We start from the raw sequence: 22,210 nt of genomic DNA on the forward strand, positions 1-22,210 counted from the left end.
AACATATTAAAGTCCATTTGTTATCTGCTTTGACTGTATCCACCCCTTCGTGACTTATTCCATAATGGGTAGGCCATTATCATCGAAGTATACGGGCACACCCTTGCGGAATGAATACTGTAAAGCAGCGCAGATCTTAGCCGCCTCAAAAGCGTCCTCTGGTTGACAAGTCAACGGCTTATTATCAAGTACCGCATCGGCAAATTCAGCCAGATCAGTCAGGAATGTCGTATCGAAGAGAGTAAATGCATCAGGCACAGATGTTGTGCGAATACCGATGTGGTCGCGAATCTCAACATTCGAATTGGCACTAATGATCGAATGTCCCTTCGTGCCGCACAACCGAGTGGTGTCTTCAAAACCGCTGGTAAGCGTGCGGCCAAGGTATGTCTTGAAAATCTTGCCATTGGCAAATTCCACCAGGCCCCAGGCATTGTCAGCGTCGCCATATTTGGCCAAGTCACCATAGACAGCCACTTGGCCAAAGGCAATGACTCTGTTCACCTGCTTCTTCGGGCTGGAGAGTCCTGACGTAACGTCCAACAAGTACCGTCCGGCATCGACCTAGTCCCGATTCATTAAATTGCGTATTATGCAAAGAAGAAGTGTTGCAACTCACAGTGTGGATACCAAAATCAAGGAAGATTCCGCCAGACTGTTCGGAAAAAGCTACGAAAAAGGCTTAAACAAAATAGTCAATTTCTTATGCCGTGCGGAAAACAACAATAAAGACAATTGAGGACTTACCATTGGGGTCTGCTTTATCAATACCAGTCGTCTCAACAGCGTGGATTTCGCCAAGGTCTCCATTCTGGACCAGAGCCTTAGCCTGACGGTAGGACGTGTCATCTGGCGCGGGTCAATCTCTGAATTATGGGGAGCACGAGACCAGATATTTCCTTACATCGACGAGTGAAGGGAACCAGGAACTTGAGGTCAGGTCTGGAAGCAGACTTCTCAACTACTGCCTTTGTAGTAGCGACGTCCACTGAGATAGGCTTCTCACACATGACGTGTAGATTTAGATCAAGGGCCTGCAAGATCAAAGGTGCATGTGTAGCAGTCGCGGTGCAGATGAGGACGGCCTCGGCGCCACTGTTCTTCAAGCATTCCTGAGGGTCTGAGAAATACTTGACAGAGGGGGGCAAGTTCTCGGCGGCCCATTTGTCTGTTCCTGGCTTTGTATCGCAGACAGCGACGAGTTCAATCCGAGGCTGCTGGAAGGCGAGAATGCGGGCTCGAAGGGCTCCCAGGCGACCGAGGCCGAAGAGCGCAAACTTGACCCGACGGTCTCCGTACGACATATTGTAGGGTGCGTGGTGAGGTTAAATTCTTGAATTCAAATGATACGGCAGTGACTGGTTTGCGGTAGACAATGGAGGAACGTTAGAGGGATTGAAGAATTCAGACGTCTGGTCCAAGCGGTAGATTGTCCCTGCGATATCTGAGATGGGGTTTATATGTAGTAACCTCTGGTATATAAACCTCTGGGGCAGGCAGACCCGTACAAGACCTCTCCAGGTTTCCCCGCATGATAAACAATATCCGCCGAAAACTGACAACGCGACTACTTGAATGGGCTACTAGGTACTCTGCGAGATAGATCGCGTATGAAGCCTAAATCCCGCTCGCTGCGTGCCTGATAGAATTCCCGAGGATAGTAAGTTTTAGGCGAAAAATACCACATTGAGTAATCTGAGAGTGTAGTCGCTAGTCGCCGCACGATTGCCGAATACGGAAAAATAGTTCTATATACCTTGGAGATCAAATGGAACTTACTCTATCGACATCCCCAGATACTAGAGGGGTTTGGTCATGCGGAGTGGTGAAACGTGGAAAGTTCATCGTGCGGGGTGCGGAGTTCATCCGACAACGTGAAATTACTTAATACGGTTGGAACGCGGCGAGATATTCCTAATTTGGAAATTTATTGACCGTCACATTAATCGGTCAATCTATATCTGGGAAGCAGATATGTAGATTATTCAATGGCTCAATAGTTGAGCGGCATATATCAACAGCTCTGAGCCTTTTTGTTTTCGCAAAATTGGACTTGTGAGCATTGCTTAAGAGGCTGATTTCCAGTGTCTTTCCCTCGTTATTGGAAAAAATGGCGCCATCCATCGTTCAAGATTTCTTTGATGCGGATTCAATCTCTAATGTTATCGCATCTAAGTCGAAAGTCATGAATCTCAACCACGACAATGTGCCAAAGCCCGTTGCAGACGACTTCATGTACGACTTCAAGTACAACCATACCCTCCCAACTACCGACATCTTGGGCGTTGACATCCCCAAGGATTGCGATGCTCAGAGAGAGGCCGAGGGGATCGTAGCTCGTCTCTCAAAAGCGGCCTCTGATGAAAACGCGGAAGCTTTTGCAGGGCTATTCCTCGATTATGGTGAGACCCTTCGCAAAACAAACCCGACACATCAAGTTGAGCTGACCCTGGATATACAGGCGTATGGCGTGACAAGCTTTCATTCACCTGGGACTTTCGCACTTTTAACTTTAGAGATAACATCCTGAAAGCTGCAACCGACCTTTTGCCTCAAACGAAGGCTAGAAAGTTCAGCTTTCTTGAGCCTGCGCCTTCAGTCTCTCGCCCCTATCCTGACTTCTCTCAGCTGCAATTCGTTGTTTCCTTCGAAACTGAGATTGTCTTTGCTTCGGCGGTCATCAATGCGGTTCTCACACATGATGGCTGGAGAATTTACACCATGCATACGGTTGCCGAGACCCTCAAGCAATTCCCTGAGCAGCCTGCTCCTGATCGCCATATGACCGGTATTACTAGTTGGGAGAGCCAGAGATCTGAAGCCATTAACACTGTCGACCCTGAGGTGCTGATAATTGGTGGTGGCCAAAAGTAAGAAAGCCCTTACAAGTGAGATATATTCTATATATAATGCTAATTATTTCTTCAAGTGGTCTCGCTATGGCAGCGCGCTTGAAGGTTCTCGGAATGTCAAACCTGATCATCGAACGCACTGAAGAAGTCGGCGATATCTGGAAAAAGCGCTACGAATACCTTTCCCTGCACTTCCCACACTGGCCGGATGCCTTGCCATACTTCAATTACCCTAAGCACTGGCCCACATATACCCCGGCTCAGAAGCAAGGTCTATATATGAAGTGGTATGCCTCCGCTCTAGAGCTCAATGTCTGGACAAAGTCGGAGGTTGTCAAAGCCGAGCAGGATGCTGAAGGAAGGTGGACTGTCATAATAAACAAGGAGGGCAAGGAGACACGCACACTACACCCTAAACAGCTCATCATGGCCACGTCGCTATGTGGTGTCCCCTTTACCCCGGCCGTTCCTGGAATGAGTGACTTCCAGGGTGTGATCCGTCACTCAAGTGCCCACAATAGCGCGCGTGACTTTGTCGGAAAGAAGGTCTGCGTCGTCGGTACCTCATCCTCAGGCTTCGACACAGCTTACGAATGCGCTCGCTTGGGGATTGATGTGACCCTCCTCCAGCGGTCACCGACTTATGTCATGTCTTTGACCCATTCTGTTCCACGCATGCTTGGAGGTTATGCCCCCGATAAGAATGGCAACCTCCCTGATACTGCTGCACAGGATCGTCTCAACTTCTCTACACCCGTCGGACCTGGTGAGGAGCTTGCCAGGCGCACTGCTAAGACTCTTGAAGACCTAGACAGACCCTTACTCGAGGCCCTTAATGCCCGAGGTCTGCGAACATGGCGTGGTCAGCGCGACACAGGAAACTCTACCTTGGGCCAAACCCGGAATGGTGGATTCTACTTCGATGCCGGGGCTTGCGAGGAAATCATCAATGGTAACATCAAGGTGGAGCCAGGATTTATTGAGAAGTTCACTGAAGATCGGGTGATCTTGAACGACGGACGTGAAAGAGAGTTTGACTTGGTCGTTTTTGCCACTGGGTTTTCGAACACAATTGACACCATTCGCTCCACTCTTGGTGAAAAGATTGCCAGTCAATGTGGGCCTATCTGGGGTATTGATGAGGAAGGAGAGTACAAGACAGCTTACCGGGAAACGGGCGTCCCTAACATGTGGATTATGGTTGGTTTCCTTCCGATGACCCGATATGCCTCCAAACTTTTGGCTTTGCGACTGAAAGCGTTAGCGGAGGGCATTTCCCCGCCACCTTACAAAGCCTGAGCTTCATAGATGACATGAATTATTTATTCTGCGTTCAAACATTTTATTCTAGCATCGTGTTCATCTGCTTTATAGATTTTCTGAATTGAAAGCAAATACCAAAGTGCACCAACCTATATGGATCTTAGTTCCATCATCCGAGGGGGGAGAGTACTACACTAGTGTAGCAATTGAATTTGCTCCATACAGTGCCGCAACAGCTCTGAGGAAGCAGGAACTCAAAATAAGGAGAAATGGCTGACATTCAGGACCCGAGTAGTCACATAAATCAGGTTTAAGGTTAGTTTCGTGTTGCTTTTACATCATTCAAATCGCTGGATGTACTTGTCTGTCACTCGCTTTAGGACAACGAGACTGGACTGCATTATACCTGAACTTTCTGGCATCAACAAAGTCTGCTCTTCACATTCAGTCATCTATTTGGTCTATGGAGAGTGATATCCCCTGAAAAATAATGAAGTTCTAGATCCAATTTTAAAGACTTTACTGCTTGTACCAGTCATTGAATCCGAGATCCCATCCAAACAGAGGCGTATTGATACGCTTTGCTTTTCCTTGCGCAGCCAGACCGTTCAACAAATCCATATCCTCACGGGAGATGTCAATGACTTGACCATTACTCACGATTCGATTCTCACTGATGGACTTGGGCAGTACGACACTAACTCTGTTGACGTGGTAACTGATGAGCACTGTCGCGGGTGAAACGTTATTTTTCTTAGCTATCTCCTGGATTGCGGGATCGGACATGAGCGGAGCTCCTAAAGAAAACTTCAACGTTAGCTTGTGATATCTAGTAGAGAACCCCCACACGACGTGACAAGCCAGACTTACCTTCGGAGCCTAGTGGGGAGTACGCCTCGAGTAGAATGCCATTCTTGTCACACCACTCCTTTAGTGCGTGCTGGGGAAGAAAGGGGTGTAATTCAACTTGGTTGACGGCAGGGACCACAGTCCATTTATTTTTGAGCTCCTCCAAATAAGGAATGGACCAGTTAGCGACTCCGATTGCCTTCACTTTTCCAGCCTTGTATACTTCCTCCATCTGGCGCCAGGTCTCGCTTTGATCCCAGGATCGGTCGACAGATCGTGAGCCGTCAGGATTAACTGGTAGAAGGGCACTCGTCTCGTTCTTTGCGTATATTTTAGTCATTCGAACAATTCGATGGAAGCAAGAACTGGAGCGACTTACAGGAACCAGTCGGACAGGCCAGTGAATAAGCTGATGTTGATATTAGCTGAGCTATCCACCACAATGCCAGTTATTCGAATGTAAAAGAGTGCTGGCTTACGTAGAGATCAAGGTAATCTGTGCCCAAAGCGTCAAGAGTCTTCTGAAGACCTTTAGCGACGTTTGTTTGATGGGTGTTCCATAGCTTGCTGGTGATAAAAATGTTTTCACGGGGGATACCGCTGTCCTTGATGCCCTGGCCGACTTCATGCTCGTTTCCTGCCAATCTCATCAGTCCCGGAAAAAATGCTTTCGCTTTCTTTTTCTAAAACCAACCGTAGATCCTATTATTCATTAGCCAAGAATACCGCTGCCTAAGAGAACGAGAAACTTACAAAGCTGCGTCAATGTGAGTGTATCCGTTCTTAAGGGCGAACGAGACTGCCTGACGCACTTGACCAGGTTCAGATCTCCAAGTGCCTGTTCCTTGTCAGCAGAAGTCGCCCAAGGGCCGTAAAAACTGTCTCATACCAAGTCCAACCGCTGGAATCTTGGCGCCAGTATTGAGCTCGAAATGAGTCGGGGGTGCCATTTTGATTGTGCTTCGAGTTGATGGTACTAGAGGGGCAAAGGACACTTGGAGAGTAATCACGCAGGTCGCACAAAAAATATGAAGAAGGGATCCTTCTATACTTGAATGGGTCTTCGTCTGGACGGGTGTCAAGCAAAATAGTCGTATAGCTTGGAGTAAACTCCCCGCACAGGATCGGGTGAAGTCCGGTCGATCCTCCAGGAGATTTTTCCCTGGCTATTGACCCCTCACTCGGTGGGCCTTGTACACACTCAATGCTTTTTTGGCCCAACAACATAATCATCACTCGTACTATTCCCGCATTGAAACATTCGGCGCTCGCCCGTCGATGCGCCGTAACCTTCCGAATACGGTAATTTTTAAGCGGATGGAACAAAATCCCAGGCAGAGCCATCTCCAAGACGTTAGGGTGTCCGCCATTATCTTCTGGCAAGCCAGAATACCCCATGCCCCCGCATTGACCGTATAGTAGCATGTTCCAATCTCACGGTTCGGTACACAATTTCTCAGGTGATCATAGAAGCCAAGTTTGAATGCCATGTACAGCAAAAGTTCCCGCGGGGGAAGTTGCGGATAAAGGACCATCATTGGAAGAAACAGTGGATCCCGGATATACTACGGAACTCACTATAACCGCGCCACAAGGGCAGCCTAACATCTCGAATGGCGAAAGGCTACGAAAGGCTTTCCCAGGTCAGGAAGTTTGGAACATTCACAATGGTACGCATAAATGTATTTATTTACCATCATATTTATATCCTGAATATCGGTTCATTAGTTTGATTATAAACCACAGCCCACTAGGCTAGGTACGAATTCGAATTTTGGCCTATTTGGGCTAGAACGTAGGCTAGCAGTTTTAATTGAAGATTGGAAAGAAACATACGCAGAAATCTGGTGCCAAATGATTAATCCTATTACAGGAAAATCCTAGTAGCAGCAGCCACTGTCTCTTCTGGGACTGCGTTCCTCAGCTAAATTGGGATATGACTGATACTTGGTATTTCTAGTGTCTCTAGGACTTTTATAGATGCTTAATATTAGAAACTATCGTTTATATAAAGACCACAATACCCTTTACCTATAAATTAGTGCCATGAGTGGTGCAAAGCCATCAGGAGTATGTCAAACTAGATTACCAAAATGGGACTAGCGCGTTCTGCCCACACGCGTCGGCGCGTCTCGCTATCAGAGTTTCAGAGGGGAACCTTCGATTGTCCAAGACCGAATCATTGACATGACCGACACGCTTGAATGATTCCCTCGTCGCCAAATTTCCTCTCATCTTTCGATCCTGCCCTACATCTCCACTCCGAAGACCCTACCAACGCCCCCAATCTTCCTTCCGAGTCCTTCTCCGACGACATCGAGGCAATCCACCTCCATCGCCTTGAACAGACCCGCAATAAAGTCGTGATTCAACACCGGGCCTGGAATTTGTCCGATGTGTTTCGAAGTGACGACGATATAACACCAGGTCAGAGTCTCTTGCGCGTGACTTTCGGGCTTCGATATTGATAGCAGTATCTCTCAGATACGCCGACGAAAGATTACGCTAGAACACCGCGCCGAAACGCGCAGACCCGGGCCCAAAGTCTATCATTCCTTCCGTCATCGCCTCCAGTCTCGAATATGCCATTCATAACACCTGCCGCTGCTGCTGTGCTGGCCGACTCGGACGGCAATGCGCAGAAGCGAAAAGCCACCGATCTTGAAGAGAACCCATCGCAAGCCGAACCCAAGCGACCAAAGTTCCTAGGAGGATTTGTGGACGATGACGATTCTGAGGAAGATGACGATGTCGCTGCGATGCGAGATGAGCAGCTCAAGAGCCAATTTGAGCTACAAGAGAATCCCGAGCCATTGCCGTCAAACCTTCCTCGCATACTAGAAGAACCGCAGAACCTGGGCATTTTCGCTTCACAAAATGACGACACGCCTACAATCTCAAGAATACATGCCGAAATTGCATCTCGTCCGGCTCCAACACCGTCGAACAAGATCCAGATCAAAACGTGCCACGGGAAAACACATAGTATCCCTCTCCGCGAAGCCAGTGCTCCCGTTTCTTACGAGCGTATGATCGCAAGCCGCTCTGAGACCGACCCTGGACGGGCCAAGAGGAGTTACTACGGAATTGAGATTCACAAATTGATGGACGAGGCTGCGAAGGAAACAAAGGCCGCCAAGGCAGCGCCTCGACCTCCGGTGCAAGAGTCCATTAAAAGGACAGAAGGAGACGCAAAGCAAAATAAGATCGACTCAATGATGTGGACAGAAAAGTACCGTGCTCGCAAGTTCACCGACTTGATTGGTGACGAGCGTACACACCGTGCGGTGCTCCGTTGGTTGAAGGGGTGGGAGCCAATTGTCTTCCCCGGCTTGGCCAAGTCCTCCCGATCTAAGAAGGCTGGTCAGGAGGACGAGGATGAGGAGCGTATGCACCGCAAGGTTCTCTTGCTCAGTGGACCCCCCGGTCTCGGCAAGACTACATTGGCACATGTATGTGCTAAACAGGCAGGCTACGAGGTCCTCGAAATCAACGCCAGTGACGAGCGCAGCAGAGATGTGGTTAAGGGCCGCATCCGCGATGCGCTAGGCACGGAGAATGTCAAAGGTGCCAACGTTGAGGTTGGTGAAAACAAGGTCCGCCGGGCTGCCAAGCCAGTCTGCGTCGTGGTCGACGAGGTCGATGGCGTTGTTGGAGGAGCTGGTAGTGGCGGTGAAGGTGGTTTTATGAAAGCATTGATTGACTTGGTCATGCTAGACCAACGAAATGCTCGATATGCCTCTGAGCACGGCGGCAAGTCCAGCAAGAAGCGCAAGGGTGATAACTTCCGGTTCCTGCGGCCGTTGATTCTTGTTTGCAATGATCTATATCATCCCAGTCTTCGTCCTCTGCGAGCTTCGACGATTGCGGAGATGATTCACGTACGACAAGCACCATTGGAGAATGTTATTCAGCGCGTGAAGAGCATTTTCAGCCGAGAAGGTATCCCGTGTGATGGTGATGGAGCCCGAAGGCTCTGCGAAGCGGCTTGGGGATTAGAACCTCGAAGGAAACGTGGTTCAAAGAATAATGGGTCCGCCGAGGGTGATATTCGAAGCGTGCTTGTTGCCGCCGAATGGGTGGCACATAAGCTCCGGAATGAAAGCTCTTCATCGTTGAGGCTAACTCGAAATTGGTTGGAGTCACGAGTTCTTAGTGCGTCCACCGAAGGCGGCTCTTTTTTCAAGGAAATGAGTCGTGGAGGAGTTCGTGAGATCGTGAATCGAGTCTTTGCCGAGGGGGCTGGGTTCACCGATGCTCCGACTGGCATGTCTTTCCAGGACAAATTTGACAACAACAATAGTCGCGTTCCAGTTGGAGTTGCGGATTTGCGTAAACGACACGCTATCAATCGTCTGCGAGAGATGGTCGATGCTAGTGGCGAGCATGACCGATGTGTCACCGACTGTTTTGCTGCATACCCCAACCAGCAATACCGAGATGATAATTTTCTCTCGAAACCGACTGCCGCTTACGATTGGCTTCATTTCCATGACTCGATTTCTTCGAGGGTGCACCAGTCTCAGGAATGGGAATTAGGTCCCTATCTGAGCCAGTCCACGCTCGCATTTCACCATCTCTTCGCCTCGGCTGCCGGTAAGATCGAGGCGAATGATCGTGACAACGAGGATGAGAATGCCGAAGAAGAGCATCCTTTCTCGGGGCCCAAGGCAGATTTCCTCGTCTTCGAGGCACAAAAGGAGAACCGCTCTATTCTGAACGGATTCCACTCATCCTTATCGGCACCTATGGTCCGCATGTTCCGATCCGCAGATAGCGTTGTCACTGATCTCATCCCGCATTTGATTCGAATGCTGTCACCGGATGTCAAACCTGTCATTGTGCGTGGCGGCGGTGAGCAGAGGAGTACAGCTAGCGTCCGCAAGGAGAGTGAGCGTGCACTCGTCCAGTCGGCGGTGCGAGTCATGTCCGGTATGGGTGTCACGTTCGAGAAAGTCCGAGTGGAGCATGAAGGCGGAAGCCATGGTGGATGGGCCTACAGAATGGAGCCGTAAGTGAGACCTATATCGTCAAAGTGCATTTGACGGATGAGAACTAATGGCGTACAGATCCCTTGATTCTCTGGTGGCATTTTCCAAAATGTCAGGTATTTCTTCGGCATTGGGCAATGCGCCGGTCCGCTACGCAGTTCGACAAGTCCTGGACCAGGAGTATCGTAAAGAGATTTTGCGCAAGCAATCAGATGCGAAGAATGCCGCCAGCGGTAAATCTCTCCACGGTCAATCCGGAAAAGATCAACAAGGTGGCCCTGCCCACATGGTTACTAGAGATGCCGCGCTTAAACGCGATTTCTTCGGACGAGTCATTCAAGAGCCCGTCCGAGAGGCCAAGGACACCGAGAATGGCAACCCATCAGACGAAACTTCCAAGGCAGGCCGAAAAGTGTGGGTTACTTATCATGAAGGTTTCTCGAATGCGGTGCGCAAACCAATCTCGATGGGAGAGTTGTTGGCAGGCCTGTGATGAATTCAGAAAGCATGGTTCGAGCGTTTTATGTTTTTATCGGTTCTTTCATTCGTGTTGCACTTTGAGCATAACTTCCCATATCGTGATTACCCTAGCTCTAGCTTTTGTTAATACTACATATAATCATATCATATGCTTACGAGGAAAACAAAGGATTTGCATCATCAATTATTCTTCATTGCATGTATAAGTGTTCCACCCCATATATTCTAAGACAACAGAAAACAGAGCAATCTAGGTCAAAGATCAAACAACTCCACACAACATTAGAAAACAAAACAATTTGTCCATGATCAAAAACATTGAAGAAACAAAAAGTCCAGCCACAAAGCTAGACATCGACATAAGTATTATAAAAGTATTGGTATCCAGGGTCGTTCCATCGTCGCAAGCGCGGCTTCATCGAAAAGGCGGTGGTATCAAAGCAAGCAAGCCCAAAGAAGCAAAACAAGAAAAAGAAAGCAGGTGTAGTAACATCAACTGCGACAGTTCATGTCCAATTGTTTTTTTTTTCGTAGTATGTGGTTTCATCCAGTGTGCCATGTCCCTCATTTACCGCATGCTGAAGTAGCTAGCGACGGCCTCGTTGTGGATGGCCTGCTTGGCATAGAAAGCATCCGACTTTGTGACGTGTTTGGGCTCAGACTTGGAGCTCAGCGAGAACCACTTCTTCTTGTTGGGGAAGTCGGTGCCATTTAGCGTTGTTGCGGTGGAGACGGTGGAATGTGTGGAGGCGGCGTCGGAGGACATGCTCTTGGAGGAGCTCTTGGAGGAGGTGAAGCTGGACATTTTGGATGGAGTGTTGGTAGTGGTTTTTTGAGAGGTGGTTATAGTGGTGGTTGACTTGGGTTGGTCAAGTTGAGTGGTTGAGTGTGATGATAGTGTTGTTGAGGTAGAAAGTATAGTCAAGATGAGGAATGTTTCTTGTCTTTCAGTTGATCAAAGAATATGTTTGAAGTCTTTGTAATGTAGACTTAATCTGATTGAATGGAATGGAACTGAGAATGGTTATTTTCTCACGGGGATCTCTGGGTCTTATATACTTGGTTCTAGCAAGGTACATCCTGGTTGTCAATCCGTTCTCACTCCGATACTAAGAAAAAAAATCTATTAAAATGTATAAAAAATAGAATTCTCAAAGCCACGGCCCCACCGCTCAGCCATGGAAAAAAAATTGACTCGAAGCTCGAATAAACTCCAAGTTGTAAGAGAAAAAAAAGACGTCACAGGCAGTCGGCCTTAGTGGGGTCTTGACTAGGCTGAAAAAGTACTCTGTCGCGAGCTCGGAGTAGCCCTCGGAGTAGGAACTAGACGCTAAATCAATCAGCACCCAACCCTTGCAGTGGATCGCAGATGACCAATATACACGAGCACATGTCAACGCCCGGATTAAAGCGCGCATCCGCTGACACGTCGCGTGTATCAGATAATCATGATTCCAACAAGAACTATCTCGGAGCCTAAGCCCTAAAGGGCGTCCATGTCGGAAGAATCCAAGTCTATCCCAACGCGTAGCTTTCGGATCCTGACCGTCTCTTTGTCTCGATGGATCTGGACCTCCCCGACTTCTCCAGATATGGGATAGCCCAGCGCGAAAGGGCGTGACTTATCAAGCCTTCGCGTGTTTGCGTCGATGTTTCAAACTCGTTCGTATACGGCTCTGCATCCGCTTCCATCATCATTCCTGAGTCACGGGCCTGAGGCCCAATCTAGACCTCGTTGCTGCCTTGACGGTTGGACGCCCGAAATGCTTAACGGAGTATGTATCGGCAGTAAGCTCGAATGTTAAGGCTACGGTGCTGTCTATCAAATCAAAACCTGGAATTTGCGACTTGAATTTACCCAGAACATCCAGATCCGAGTGGCTCCACTTCCCGCCGCCAATTTTTGGATCTTTGGCGAGCTCGGGGTCTCGAAATGGAGCCCCAGAGCATTTCGACCTGGCGAGACTACTAGCTACGCCCTTCGGAGTAAAGCCATTGCGGCTATAAGCGGTGATCTTTTCGCATATGGAGTCGATAAAAGTCGAAAGTGCAAATTGAACAAACGATGTAGATTTTTCTTCTTAAAGAATATTAGCCAATAAAACTGATCCGTGAATGTCTTGATCGTTTCGTATTTGGTCAATGGATTTGATTGTTTGATTTCCAAGCAAACGAAGCTTCTCATCCTTTTTACTGGCTCTTGATCGCGCGGTACGAGTTGTGGCTTGGGAGTGAGTCAATACGAGTCAATGCGGGGTTGTTAGTATAAGCCAATCAATTGTACCGAAGCCATGGAAACCATTTCTTGAAGGGCGTGTGAACACATCATTGCTTTGAAATCCCATCAATGATGTTCATGGATGATCGTATTTCAATATTCGTCTTGATTCTTTTCAATCAAGATGATGGCGTGATGTTGGTTGAATTAATTCCTCATTTCTTTGGTCGGTTTTAGTCCGAACCTACTACTAGCTAGTCCGATGATCGAATTTTTACTCCGAAGTCCACTCCGAGGACCCTCAGAGATTAGTTAGCGATACTACTTGATTGAGGCGAGTTGAAGATAGATATTTTCACTCCGAAGCAGCCTTGTTAGAGATTGTTTATTCTAGAACATTGGTGCGATGCATTCTTGTTCTATGAGCCCGAATTCATCTACTCCGAGGCCTCGCACTTGAATGTATGTCCACGGTCGGCCCGACTACTTGACCACAGTACTCGTTTATACCCCCATGAGATGCGGCTCATGCAGGGTCAATTATCAGATCCTGGACGGTGCAAGTGCGTCTACTTTCCTAGCGCTGGCCCTCGACCCCTTCTAAAATGTTCAGAGGGCACTTTGAGATATAGAATATTGTCTCTGTCTCCGATTCCAAAAATGGGTGGCTAAATAAAACCATCAGCCCTGCCGCGATATATATCCATGGGAGAAATAATTAGCATTTCGCGCTCATTCAATCATTTTCTGAAACGGAGAAAAATGAAATTTAAATTGATCAAAATCGATAATGAAAGGTGAAGAACTCAACTCCCGGCTGACCACGAGTATTTACTGTATTGTTCGAGTCGAATTGCTTCACGATGAAGGCGGGGAGACAGTCGATGTCCAACCAGAGCGCTCCACATTTTCGCCCCCAACGCTTACTCGGCAACCAGAAGCTGAAGCTGAAGTTGGAAGACCATTTTAGGCTACGAGCATGGAAACCCCTTTCTTGAAGACTCAATAGCCCGTCCGTGATGCTGGGTATAAGGCGACGCAGGAAATGTAGCACTCGGTCGTTGAAGGGATGCCGGACATGTCGGTGGGTATTTATTTCCTGATCATCCAATGACTGGCTGGCTGGCTGGCTCCTGCGGGGTCAAATGGAAGCACCGTATTGACTAGTGAGATTGAGCAGTACTCGACACATTAAGTGCGACGAAACTCCTGGGACATGCAACAATTGCAAATCTACCGGCCGTAAATGCGATGGCTATGATCTGCACCGCTTGCCCGTCCGCGAGCGAGGCCTCGGACTGACCCAGAGTATATACCTTCAACCAGGGTGGGTAACTACCACGGACGAGCGACGATGCTTTTCATACTTTCGATATCGCTCTATTCCTGGCCTGGGAGTTTTCTTTAACTCTCCTCTCTGGCACAAAATTGTCTTGCAGATCAGTCATATTGATCCCGCCGTGTATCATGCCGCTAATATGCTCGCGGCTCTTCACGAAGACTCGGACGCGAACGAAATGCGCTTGTCTGGGGAAAACCTCCAGCGAGCGCGTCATCGCTTCGCACTTCAGCAGGCCTCTAGAGCTTGTACCCATCTCTCTCAACGCCAGGCATCGAATGACCCTCAGTACCGGGAAGTTATGCTGGTATGCTGCCTGCTTTTTGTCATATCCGAGCTGTTACTGGGACGGTATGATAATGCCTTTCAACATCTGCATAGTGGGCTTCGCGTCCTCAAAGAAACACAGCACTATCATTCAACCATTAGCTTAGACGAGTCACTGGTCCATATCTTCGGACGACTCGACATCGAATCCGCCCATTTCGGGCTGGGCACCCCGTTCCTATTCACCCATTTTGGTACCGATGATGACGTGCATACTCTGGATAATTTCTCTATAATGCGAAATGTGCCAGATGTACACCGACGCGTGACTTTTCTGTTGAATATGGGCATCCCTTTTCTCGCCCGATGCTGGCCATTATCTGCAGTGGAAGTTGCAGCAGAATACGATGAGCTGTTCCAGAGGCAGCAACAGCTTCTGTCCCTAAACTATCAATTTCAACATGATTTCGGGATATTCTGTCGAGATTTTTCTCATAATCTTTGCGGTCGTGAACAGCAAGCTATCGACGTGCTTCAACTTCAGAGTCTTGGGCAGATTCTAAGCCTAAAAACTTGTCTCATCAAAGGGTCAGTGCCTGCAAGCCTGAAACCGGAATACGTCGCCCTGTTCTCGGCGCATCAGGAGTTTCTAGCCAAATGCTCTGATCGTCCAACACTTACCTTAGATTACGGTGTGCTCCCGGGTTTGTGGGTGGTGGCCTCGCAATGTCCAGACTATTCAATTCGCTTGCAGGCGATCCACACCTTGCAGACCTGGCCGCACTGTGAAGGGATTATTAATTCCAACCTCATCGTCTCGATGGCTTTGAAAAAATTGAAGGAAGAGTTACGGACTCACGGCCATCCATACAGCTCGATTATAGATGCTGACATGGAAGAGAAGCTGTCCAGGTTTCTGCTTGATACATTAATGTCGTCGCAACAGTCGACGAACTGGTCGTTCATTCGCGGAGTTGATCTGCTTCAGAGACATTCACGAGTGAGCGCCTAGATCGGAAATTTTGTTGAATTATTAAAGTCGATGTGAATGCACTCAATAGATGGTGGTGAATAAGAATTCCGACTTGATTTGATCTCCCTTCAATATTAATCCAATATTCAGGACAGAGTAGCCTCAAACAACGCAGTAGACTGTCCAAAAGAATCCTCATTCCAGACCTTGACCACCTTGAATCCACCCTTTTCCAAAAGAGCTACCCATTCCTTCTCGGTTCGCTCTAGGGACGAGAATATCTCCATCATATGTATATCGAGTGTCGCAGCCATGGGAGGGACATCGAGGTCATCGGACATTGTATGCTCATGAACGAACAAAATAGAGTCCTCTGTCATGACTGCCCGGATGCGTGCAAGTGCATCAAGAGCCTGCTTATCCGGGAAATCGTGCAGGACCGTTCTCAGATAGTACGCTTTAGCGCCGCTGACAGGTTGCGGCTCAAACATGCTGTGACCGATAGCCGTGATTCCTTCGTGCAGAGGTTCCTTGATGGTATCAATCACCTGCGGAAGATCCTCGAGGACGAGCTTGCCCGGGAGGTCTGGGAAATGCTTCTTAAATGCCGTGATATCGTGGCCAACGCCGCCACCGATATCAACCAGCAAAACCCGGTCAGGGGAAACCTGCAACTTTTCCTGTACGGGATAAATTTCGAACCAGTCCGCACCACGATACTGTTGGCTCTGGGTCATCACCGAGTTGAAGGTCTCTTGAATCGTGGGATTTTGACTCAGCCATTCAAAGTAGTGGTTCTTGGTGTTGTAGGCGAGCTGGAAGGGAGCATCGTATGCGTCTTCAGGGTTTTTGTAGCCATTCGATTCAAAGTATTCAAAGAGCTTCGCAGTAACTTGCATGTTGTTATGGCTGGAATCTATGTTAGTACTAACCATACCCCATAAACAGGTTAAAATACTTACAAGTGTTTGATCATGTCCCCGGGCGGCGACCCGTTCCCGAATACCATTGCTAGGGGGAGAGGCTTGTATGATTCACTGGCGGTTTGCTTAAAGATATTTTGAGAAGACAGGAAGCGCATGATACGTCCTATGAAATAGTCAGCAAGGACCCAAGTTAATCAAATTAGAGTACCTACTCAGAAGCTTCTCGTCTCCTTTGACTTTGGAAGATAACTCTTTCAGTGTCATATCTTTGCCTTGAGATTCAGCGAACGCATTGAAGATCCCCATGCCCTGGGCAATTCGGATAACGACGATGCCATAGTGCTACCCATGATCATATTAGCGATGTGTTCAGTGAGAGAAACAGACAAGGTAGATTAAGTCACCGAGAAGCAAAATCGCCCGATAGGCACTTGCGGAGGTTCCAGCGCTACTTGCAGTTGGCCGATGACCCCTAGGAGCTGCATGCGCTCGGCATCTTGGATCTTATCTTGAGGCGGGAGATTTGACAGAGCGGACGTCAGGGTAGAAGTTAAATCTGAGAGGGAACTAGTCATGGTTGCAGTTTAAATTTCTGGAAACTGGAAGAACTTGGTTGGATCTGTTAAAGAAGAGCAGGTAACTGGGAGGATGAGGATTTTGGTCAACTTTATAGTCTGCTTGGTCTGTCTGTACTAGCGACGTAGAAAGACATGAAAGCGAAGCCGCGAGGCTCGGCGGCTGAGATGTCCACGCATCGGCCAATAGGCGAGGTTCTTGCCGTGCTAAGTCTTAGCGCATATTTTAGCTTGTGAATCTCCACGCTTCGGCGAATCAAATTGTTTTGTGTATTAGAAATGTGGGAACGTCTGACTATGCAACTATCCAATGAAGTTTAACAAACTGTAATCATCTCAGAAGATCAATTCCCAAAGGACAGAGATAAATGTGTCCATAAGCGAGCGTCGCACCTTCCGCCAGATCGTGTCACCGCATCTAAGAGGATACGCATTTGAAAGTATCAAGCAACCTTCGTAAGAAACAATACACGCCTAATTGAGAGGACAAAAATAGACCGAGTCTTTTGGAGGTGGGGGTAGGGGCCAGAAAATCCTTGACAGAATGTAGAGGGGTGTACCAGTTTCGGGACGGACTGAACTGTACTAATCATCTACAACATCACTCAAGAAAAGCTTGAATTTTCAAGCTGCCCTCATAAATAAAATCGTTTCCTGTCTGTTTCGCAAGTAAACCCGTTTCCCCTCGAATATGGGCCTAACGCGGTCCTCGCCGTCGTCGCCTTTCATCACTAAACCGCGTCCTTCGTTATTGAATTAGAAAAATCTGCAATATGTGCCTACTTTCACGATCATAGTACAGAAAGGGCATCGATGGCTCCCTGATACATTGTAAAGGGCACCATATTAAATGCCTTCTTTGCCAGAATGAAACCAAGAGTCATGGCGACAGTCGATGACCTGGGACAGTCTCGTTAATCGAGTTTTATTCAAGCAACATGGAGGGGGAGAACGAAAACCTATGATACTTTCTGACAATATTTATCATTCCTCTTCTGTCTAATGAGTACAGTGTGGCAAATAAGACAACATGACCAATTTGTGCAACCAAACCTAAACCCGACTGCCTACTATATGTTAAACCTTATCCCAACCTTTGGCAGAGTAAAAACCCCATACTCCCAAGCGTTGCCCAATTGATCTTCTTCCCATTTGAACTGCCCATTGGAAGGCAGAAACTTGCCTTGACGATCATGACCAATTCACCTGTCAAGCTAACCGCATCAGTGACGGAAAATGAGCTCGATTACTAAACAATGCCAAGTGAATCTTGTCCTCGAGCGACCAAGCTTAAACTCAACATCTTCAATTGCTAACAAAATGTGCAGAAACCGGTCCTCTTGAGGCCACAATGCTAAAAGAGGAATATGTCCATCGGGAAATTCCCCGGGTTATGCCCATCTAGGACCACAAGTAGCCTAACTCCGCATATATCAGCATTACAAAACCCACTCGGCCCCATTTTGGCAATTTGTCAGCGACTCGGCAGAGTGTCATCCAAAAGCCGATGCCGAACTGATTAATACAATACGAGGAATTATGTGAGCAATCGGCCGGACCCCATGTTTGAATATGGAGGAGATATCGTGTAGCTAGTAATGCTAGGAAGATTATTTAAAGAAGTACGTGATAATCAGAATTCGCCACTATAGTTATCTGCCAATTGTTATTTCCGACCAACGGCCTCTGGATCTACTCCTTCCTTGTACTCCAATTATAAGGCTCAATTCTCCAAAAAAAAACATACAAACATGTCGCTCAAGCCAATCAAGCTCTACGGCCACGGTCCTGGACCCAACCCATGGAAAGTCCTCATGGTCTTGGAGGAGCTCAACATCCCTTACGTCAGCATCGCCGTCGACTTTGCCGATATGAAAAAGGAACCTTTCGTGTCCGTCAATCCAAATGGCCGTGTCCCTGCCATCGAAGATCCAAACACCGGAATTACCTTGTGGGAGTCTGGTGCCATTCTCGAATACCTGGTCGAGACCTATGACAAGGAACACACCATCAGCTTTGACGCTGGCTCCAAGGACTACTTCCTTGCCAAGCAATGGCTGCACTTCCAAATGTCCGGCCAGGGTCCCTACTTCGGCCAGGCTGTCTGGTTCACCCGCTTCCATCCGGAGAAGATTGAGAGCGCCAAGGAGCGCTACGTGAAGGAGATCCGTCGTGTTTCGGGTGTGCTGGACAAATTCTTGGCTGATAAAGAGTATCTCGTCGGTGACAAGTTCAGCTATGTTGATCTTGCTTTCATTCCTTGGTTTAAAGTCGTGACTCTGTTCGATGTTGACCTGGGCAAGGAGTTCCCCAATGTCGCGGCTTGGTTGAACCGCCAGGAGGCTCGCCCAGCTGTCGAGAAGGCGTTGAAGCTCCGGGCGGAAGCGGTTGCTGCAGCACACTAGACTGTCTTCCTGTATTGATATCATGATTTGCAGATAAGCCGCTTTGTCTTCTGTCAATTAGCAGATATAAAAGATGAAAATAAGAATATGAGATTTGCGACACTGGACAGATAGCCCGTTGTAGCATCCTGGGTAGACCGTCTTGGAGACCAATTTGGAGAGACACCTAGCATCATTCAAGAGCCATTCTCTCAACAATAGACCGTTTCTCAAGTATATCAATCAACGAGAGGTCGTTGTCGGGATAACAAAACGTAACATGCATCAGGTCGACGGGTGATTAAGCGCTAGTCCCCATTTGTACTAGCGTCGATTAGAGTCTTGGCGCAGGTGACCGCGAGTTTTCCGTGTCGCGACATCCACCTCCCCCGTTGATCGAACACCCCGTCCAATCATCCCTCCCTGGCCGAAATTCCCATCCAAGTGGGCCATCTTTCGTCTTCGATAATCGTTCTCGTCTGACATTTCGCTTTTGTAACGCGTAATCAATTGCGCTGCGCAAGGTCAGACAAACAAAAGACAGGGCAAGGAGTCGATCTTCTGTCGCCCGCGACAGCAGCTTTCCTTCGACTTGAACATCATGGATGGAAGTTCTGCCAATCCAGCTGCCGCGCCTGACAATTTGCACACAATGACTGGTACAGACGGTGCTGCGGATGCAGCCAACACTTCAGGTACGTCGGTCCCCAGCCATCTCAACCGCACCCGGTTCACGTCACGTCGAATGCTGACCAGATGAATAGCGGCGCAATCGCGCCAGGAGTCTCCCGAGAAGAAGACAGAGTCTTCCGCTGGACTAGATAACCCTCTCGATGCCCCTGCCTCCCCCAAGCCCCATAATGGTGATGCCGAGCCGGAAGACGAAGAGATGGGTGGCACTGAGACCGATGCCAAGCCTGACACTGAGGGTCTAGAGGATGCAGCTGGAGAGTCACAGCCCCCAGAGACTGCTACGGAAGGTCTTGATGATGCAGTAGGAGAGGATCAGCCGGCGCCGAGCAAGTCCGCTTTGGAAGGCAAAGCTCGCGATCAACTCGTCTCTCAAACCCACGCAATCATCCTCCCTAGCTACGCAACCTGGTTCGACATGAACACCATCAATGCCATCGAGAAGAAGGCACTGGCGGAGTTCTTCAACGGCCGCAACCGAAGCAAGACCCCGGCCACTTACAAAGACTACCGCGACTTCATGATTAACACCTACCGCCTGAACCCTATCGAATACCTGACCGTCACTGCTTGCCGTCGCAATCTCGCGGGTGATGTCTGTGCTATCATGCGTATTCACTCTTTCCTTGAGCAGTGGGGCTTGATTAACTACCAAGTGAGTGCAGAGGATAGTGTTCTTCTAATGAACCAGAACTAACCCTCTCAGGTTGACCCCCAATCCCGACCTTCCAACATCGGTCCTCCCTTCACTGGTCACTTCCGAGTTATCGCCGATACCCCTCGAGGCCTGCAGCCCTTCCAGCCTGGCCCGCACCCCACCGTCACTTCTGGCAAGGCGCTTCCTTCCACCGAGCGCGCCGCCTCGGCGACCCCCGCAAAGGGCGATGTCAACCTCGAACTGCGCCGCAACATCTACGACGAGAAGGGCAAGGATGTCACACCAGCTGAGGATAAGGAGAAGCACACTAACGGCGAAGCAACGAACGGCATTGAGCCCTCAGAGCCCAAGAAGAAGTCTCACTGCTTCTCTTGTGGTATTGACTGCACACGCCTTCGTTTCCACTACGCCAAGTCGGCCCCAACATCCGCCAACGCCAACACCCCCGATACCAAGTACGATCTGTGCCCGAACTGCTTCCTCCAGGGCCGCATGCCTTCTAGCCACAACGCTTCCGACTTTGTGAAGCTCGAAGATAAGGGTCACTCTCACGTGCCCGACAAGGATGCTCCGTGGTCCGACTCAGAGCTTGTCCTGTTGCTGGAGGGCCTGGAGAACTTTGATGACAACTGGGAACAGATTGCGAACCACGTTGGCACGCGGACGCGTGAGGAGTGTGTGATGAAGTTCTTGTCTTTGGAGATCGAGGACAAGTATGTTGAAGATATTCCCGAGCTGCGATCTGGCGCTGCGCGCGATCCCATCAGCCAGTCGGAGAACCCTGTCCTGTCCGTTGTTGCTTTCCTTGCTCAGATGGCCGAGCCCTCAGTAGCCGCTGCCGCTGCCGGTCGCTCTGTCGAGGAGATCCGGAAAGAACTCCGCAGCCAGCTGGAGAAGGGTGATGGTAAGAGCAAGGAGTCTGTCAAGGCCGAGGATTCGATGGATGTGGACACCGTTCGCGAAGGCGAGCAGCAGGCTGAGAAGCCCAAGGAGTCCCTGTCAACCGTTGCCCTGGCGGCTTCAGCAGCTCGCGCGGGAGCTTTGGCCTCTCACGAGGAACGTGAAATGACCCGTCTGGTTGGCGCTGCTGTCAACGTGACTTTGCAAAAGTTCGAGATCAAGTTGCAGCAGTTCAACGAGATGGAAGAGATCATTGAGGCCGAGCGTCGGGAACTCGAGCAGGCACGCCGACAGCTCTTCCTGGACCGGATGGCTTTCAAGAAGCGTGTTATGGAAGCCCAGGAAGCCCTCAAGGTTGTCAGTGACCAGGGTCCCAACGAGCACACTAATGCCATGCTCGCCAGTGCCGCCACCGCTGGTATCGGCAACAACTACGGCTTCCAGCCCCAAGCTGGCGAGACCCAACCGGGTGCTCAGCCCTTGAGCGCAGTGGCCGGTGCCGATTTCAAGTCGCTCGACCTGTGAGCTAAGCTTTTCCCGATATGTGTATGATATCCCATGGACGTTTTTGGAAGAGGGATGGCCGGAGCGGCGATGGTGAATGGAGACTACCGGGTTCTGGTGGTGTTTTATGAATATTCTTGTTTGAACTTGTCTATCTGTCTGGCTAGGAAAAGGCGCAGTTTCTTGATTATCCGTTGGGAGTTTGAGTCGATTTCGATTTCATCCCTTGCAAAAGACCCTTCCCTTCATCTGGTGGTCTTAAGTTTTGGTGAGGATGAAATTAGGGGGGCTCGGATGTTTTCTGTTCATTTTCCATTTTCTGGATGTGTTTACCCTTTTTT

At 49.0% G+C, this 22,210-nt stretch overlaps 9 protein-coding genes across 9 annotated transcripts; 5 read left to right on the forward strand and 4 right to left on the reverse strand.

The window, feature by feature from the left end:
- Nucleotides 1-54: 54 nt before the first annotated feature.
- N7496_003599 (putative NAD binding Rossmann fold oxidoreductase) lies at nt 55-1,304 on the reverse strand (the record flags this gene model as incomplete). The annotated part of the gene is made up of 4 exons (XM_056696530.1): nt 55-564; nt 620-681; nt 748-849; nt 905-1,304. 4 exons carry the CDS (start codon nt 1,302-1,304, stop codon nt 55-57), a joined length of 1,074 nt encoding a protein of 357 aa, XP_056558742.1.
- An 806-nt stretch (nt 1,305-2,110) lies between these two features.
- On the forward strand, nt 2,111-4,151 carry N7496_003600 (flavin-containing monooxygenase; the record flags this gene model as incomplete). Its single annotated transcript, XM_056696531.1, has 3 exons — nt 2,111-2,402; nt 2,462-2,870; nt 2,930-4,151. 3 exons carry the CDS (start codon nt 2,111-2,113, stop codon nt 4,149-4,151), a joined length of 1,923 nt encoding a protein of 640 aa, XP_056558743.1.
- Nucleotides 4,152-4,634: 483 nt separating this feature from the next.
- On the reverse strand, nt 4,635-5,914 carry N7496_003601 (putative glycerol dehydrogenase (GCY1); the record flags this gene model as incomplete). Its single annotated transcript, XM_056696532.1, has 7 exons — nt 4,635-4,912; nt 4,986-5,283; nt 5,344-5,373; nt 5,444-5,601; nt 5,659-5,666; nt 5,718-5,802; nt 5,854-5,914. 7 exons carry the CDS (start codon nt 5,912-5,914, stop codon nt 4,635-4,637), a joined length of 918 nt encoding a protein of 305 aa, XP_056558744.1.
- Nucleotides 5,915-7,168: 1,254 nt separating this feature from the next.
- On the forward strand, nt 7,169-10,448 carry N7496_003602 (putative sister chromatid cohesion factor (Chl12); the record flags this gene model as incomplete). Its single annotated transcript, XM_056696533.1, has 3 exons — nt 7,169-7,391; nt 7,449-9,975; nt 10,034-10,448. 3 exons carry the CDS (start codon nt 7,169-7,171, stop codon nt 10,446-10,448), a joined length of 3,165 nt encoding a protein of 1,054 aa, XP_056558745.1.
- A 555-nt stretch (nt 10,449-11,003) lies between these two features.
- Nucleotides 11,004-11,240, reverse strand: N7496_003603 (uncharacterized protein; the record flags this gene model as incomplete). Its single annotated transcript, XM_056696534.1, has 1 exon — nt 11,004-11,240. One exon carries the CDS (start codon nt 11,238-11,240, stop codon nt 11,004-11,006), a length of 237 nt encoding a protein of 78 aa, XP_056558746.1.
- A 2,891-nt stretch (nt 11,241-14,131) lies between these two features.
- On the forward strand, nt 14,132-15,271 carry N7496_003604 (uncharacterized protein; the record flags this gene model as incomplete). The annotated part of the gene is made up of 1 exon (XM_056696535.1): nt 14,132-15,271. One exon carries the CDS (start codon nt 14,132-14,134, stop codon nt 15,269-15,271), a length of 1,140 nt encoding a protein of 379 aa, XP_056558747.1.
- A 107-nt stretch (nt 15,272-15,378) lies between these two features.
- N7496_003605 (uncharacterized protein) lies at nt 15,379-16,733 on the reverse strand (the record flags this gene model as incomplete). Its single annotated transcript, XM_056696536.1, has 4 exons — nt 15,379-16,141; nt 16,195-16,321; nt 16,371-16,500; nt 16,563-16,733. The coding sequence occupies 4 exons, from the start codon at nt 16,731-16,733 to the stop codon at nt 15,379-15,381; spliced, it is 1,191 nt and encodes a 396-aa protein (XP_056558748.1).
- A 1,751-nt stretch (nt 16,734-18,484) lies between these two features.
- On the forward strand, nt 18,485-19,138 carry N7496_003606 (glutathione S-transferase family protein; the record flags this gene model as incomplete). The annotated part of the gene is made up of 1 exon (XM_056696537.1): nt 18,485-19,138. One exon carries the CDS (start codon nt 18,485-18,487, stop codon nt 19,136-19,138), a length of 654 nt encoding a protein of 217 aa, XP_056558749.1.
- A 580-nt stretch (nt 19,139-19,718) lies between these two features.
- On the forward strand, nt 19,719-21,890 carry rscE (uncharacterized protein; the record flags this gene model as incomplete). The annotated part of the gene is made up of 3 exons (XM_056696538.1): nt 19,719-19,812; nt 19,882-20,462; nt 20,514-21,890. The coding sequence occupies 3 exons, from the start codon at nt 19,719-19,721 to the stop codon at nt 21,888-21,890; spliced, it is 2,052 nt and encodes a 683-aa protein (XP_056558750.1).
- Between the last annotated feature and the right edge of the window lie 320 nt (nt 21,891-22,210).

This window comes from Penicillium cataractarum (genome assembly GCF_028827025.1).
Source record: "Penicillium cataractarum strain IBT 29864 chromosome Unknown utg000002l, whole genome shotgun sequence".
In the NCBI taxonomy this organism is placed as follows: domain Eukaryota; kingdom Fungi; phylum Ascomycota; class Eurotiomycetes; order Eurotiales; family Aspergillaceae; genus Penicillium; species Penicillium cataractarum.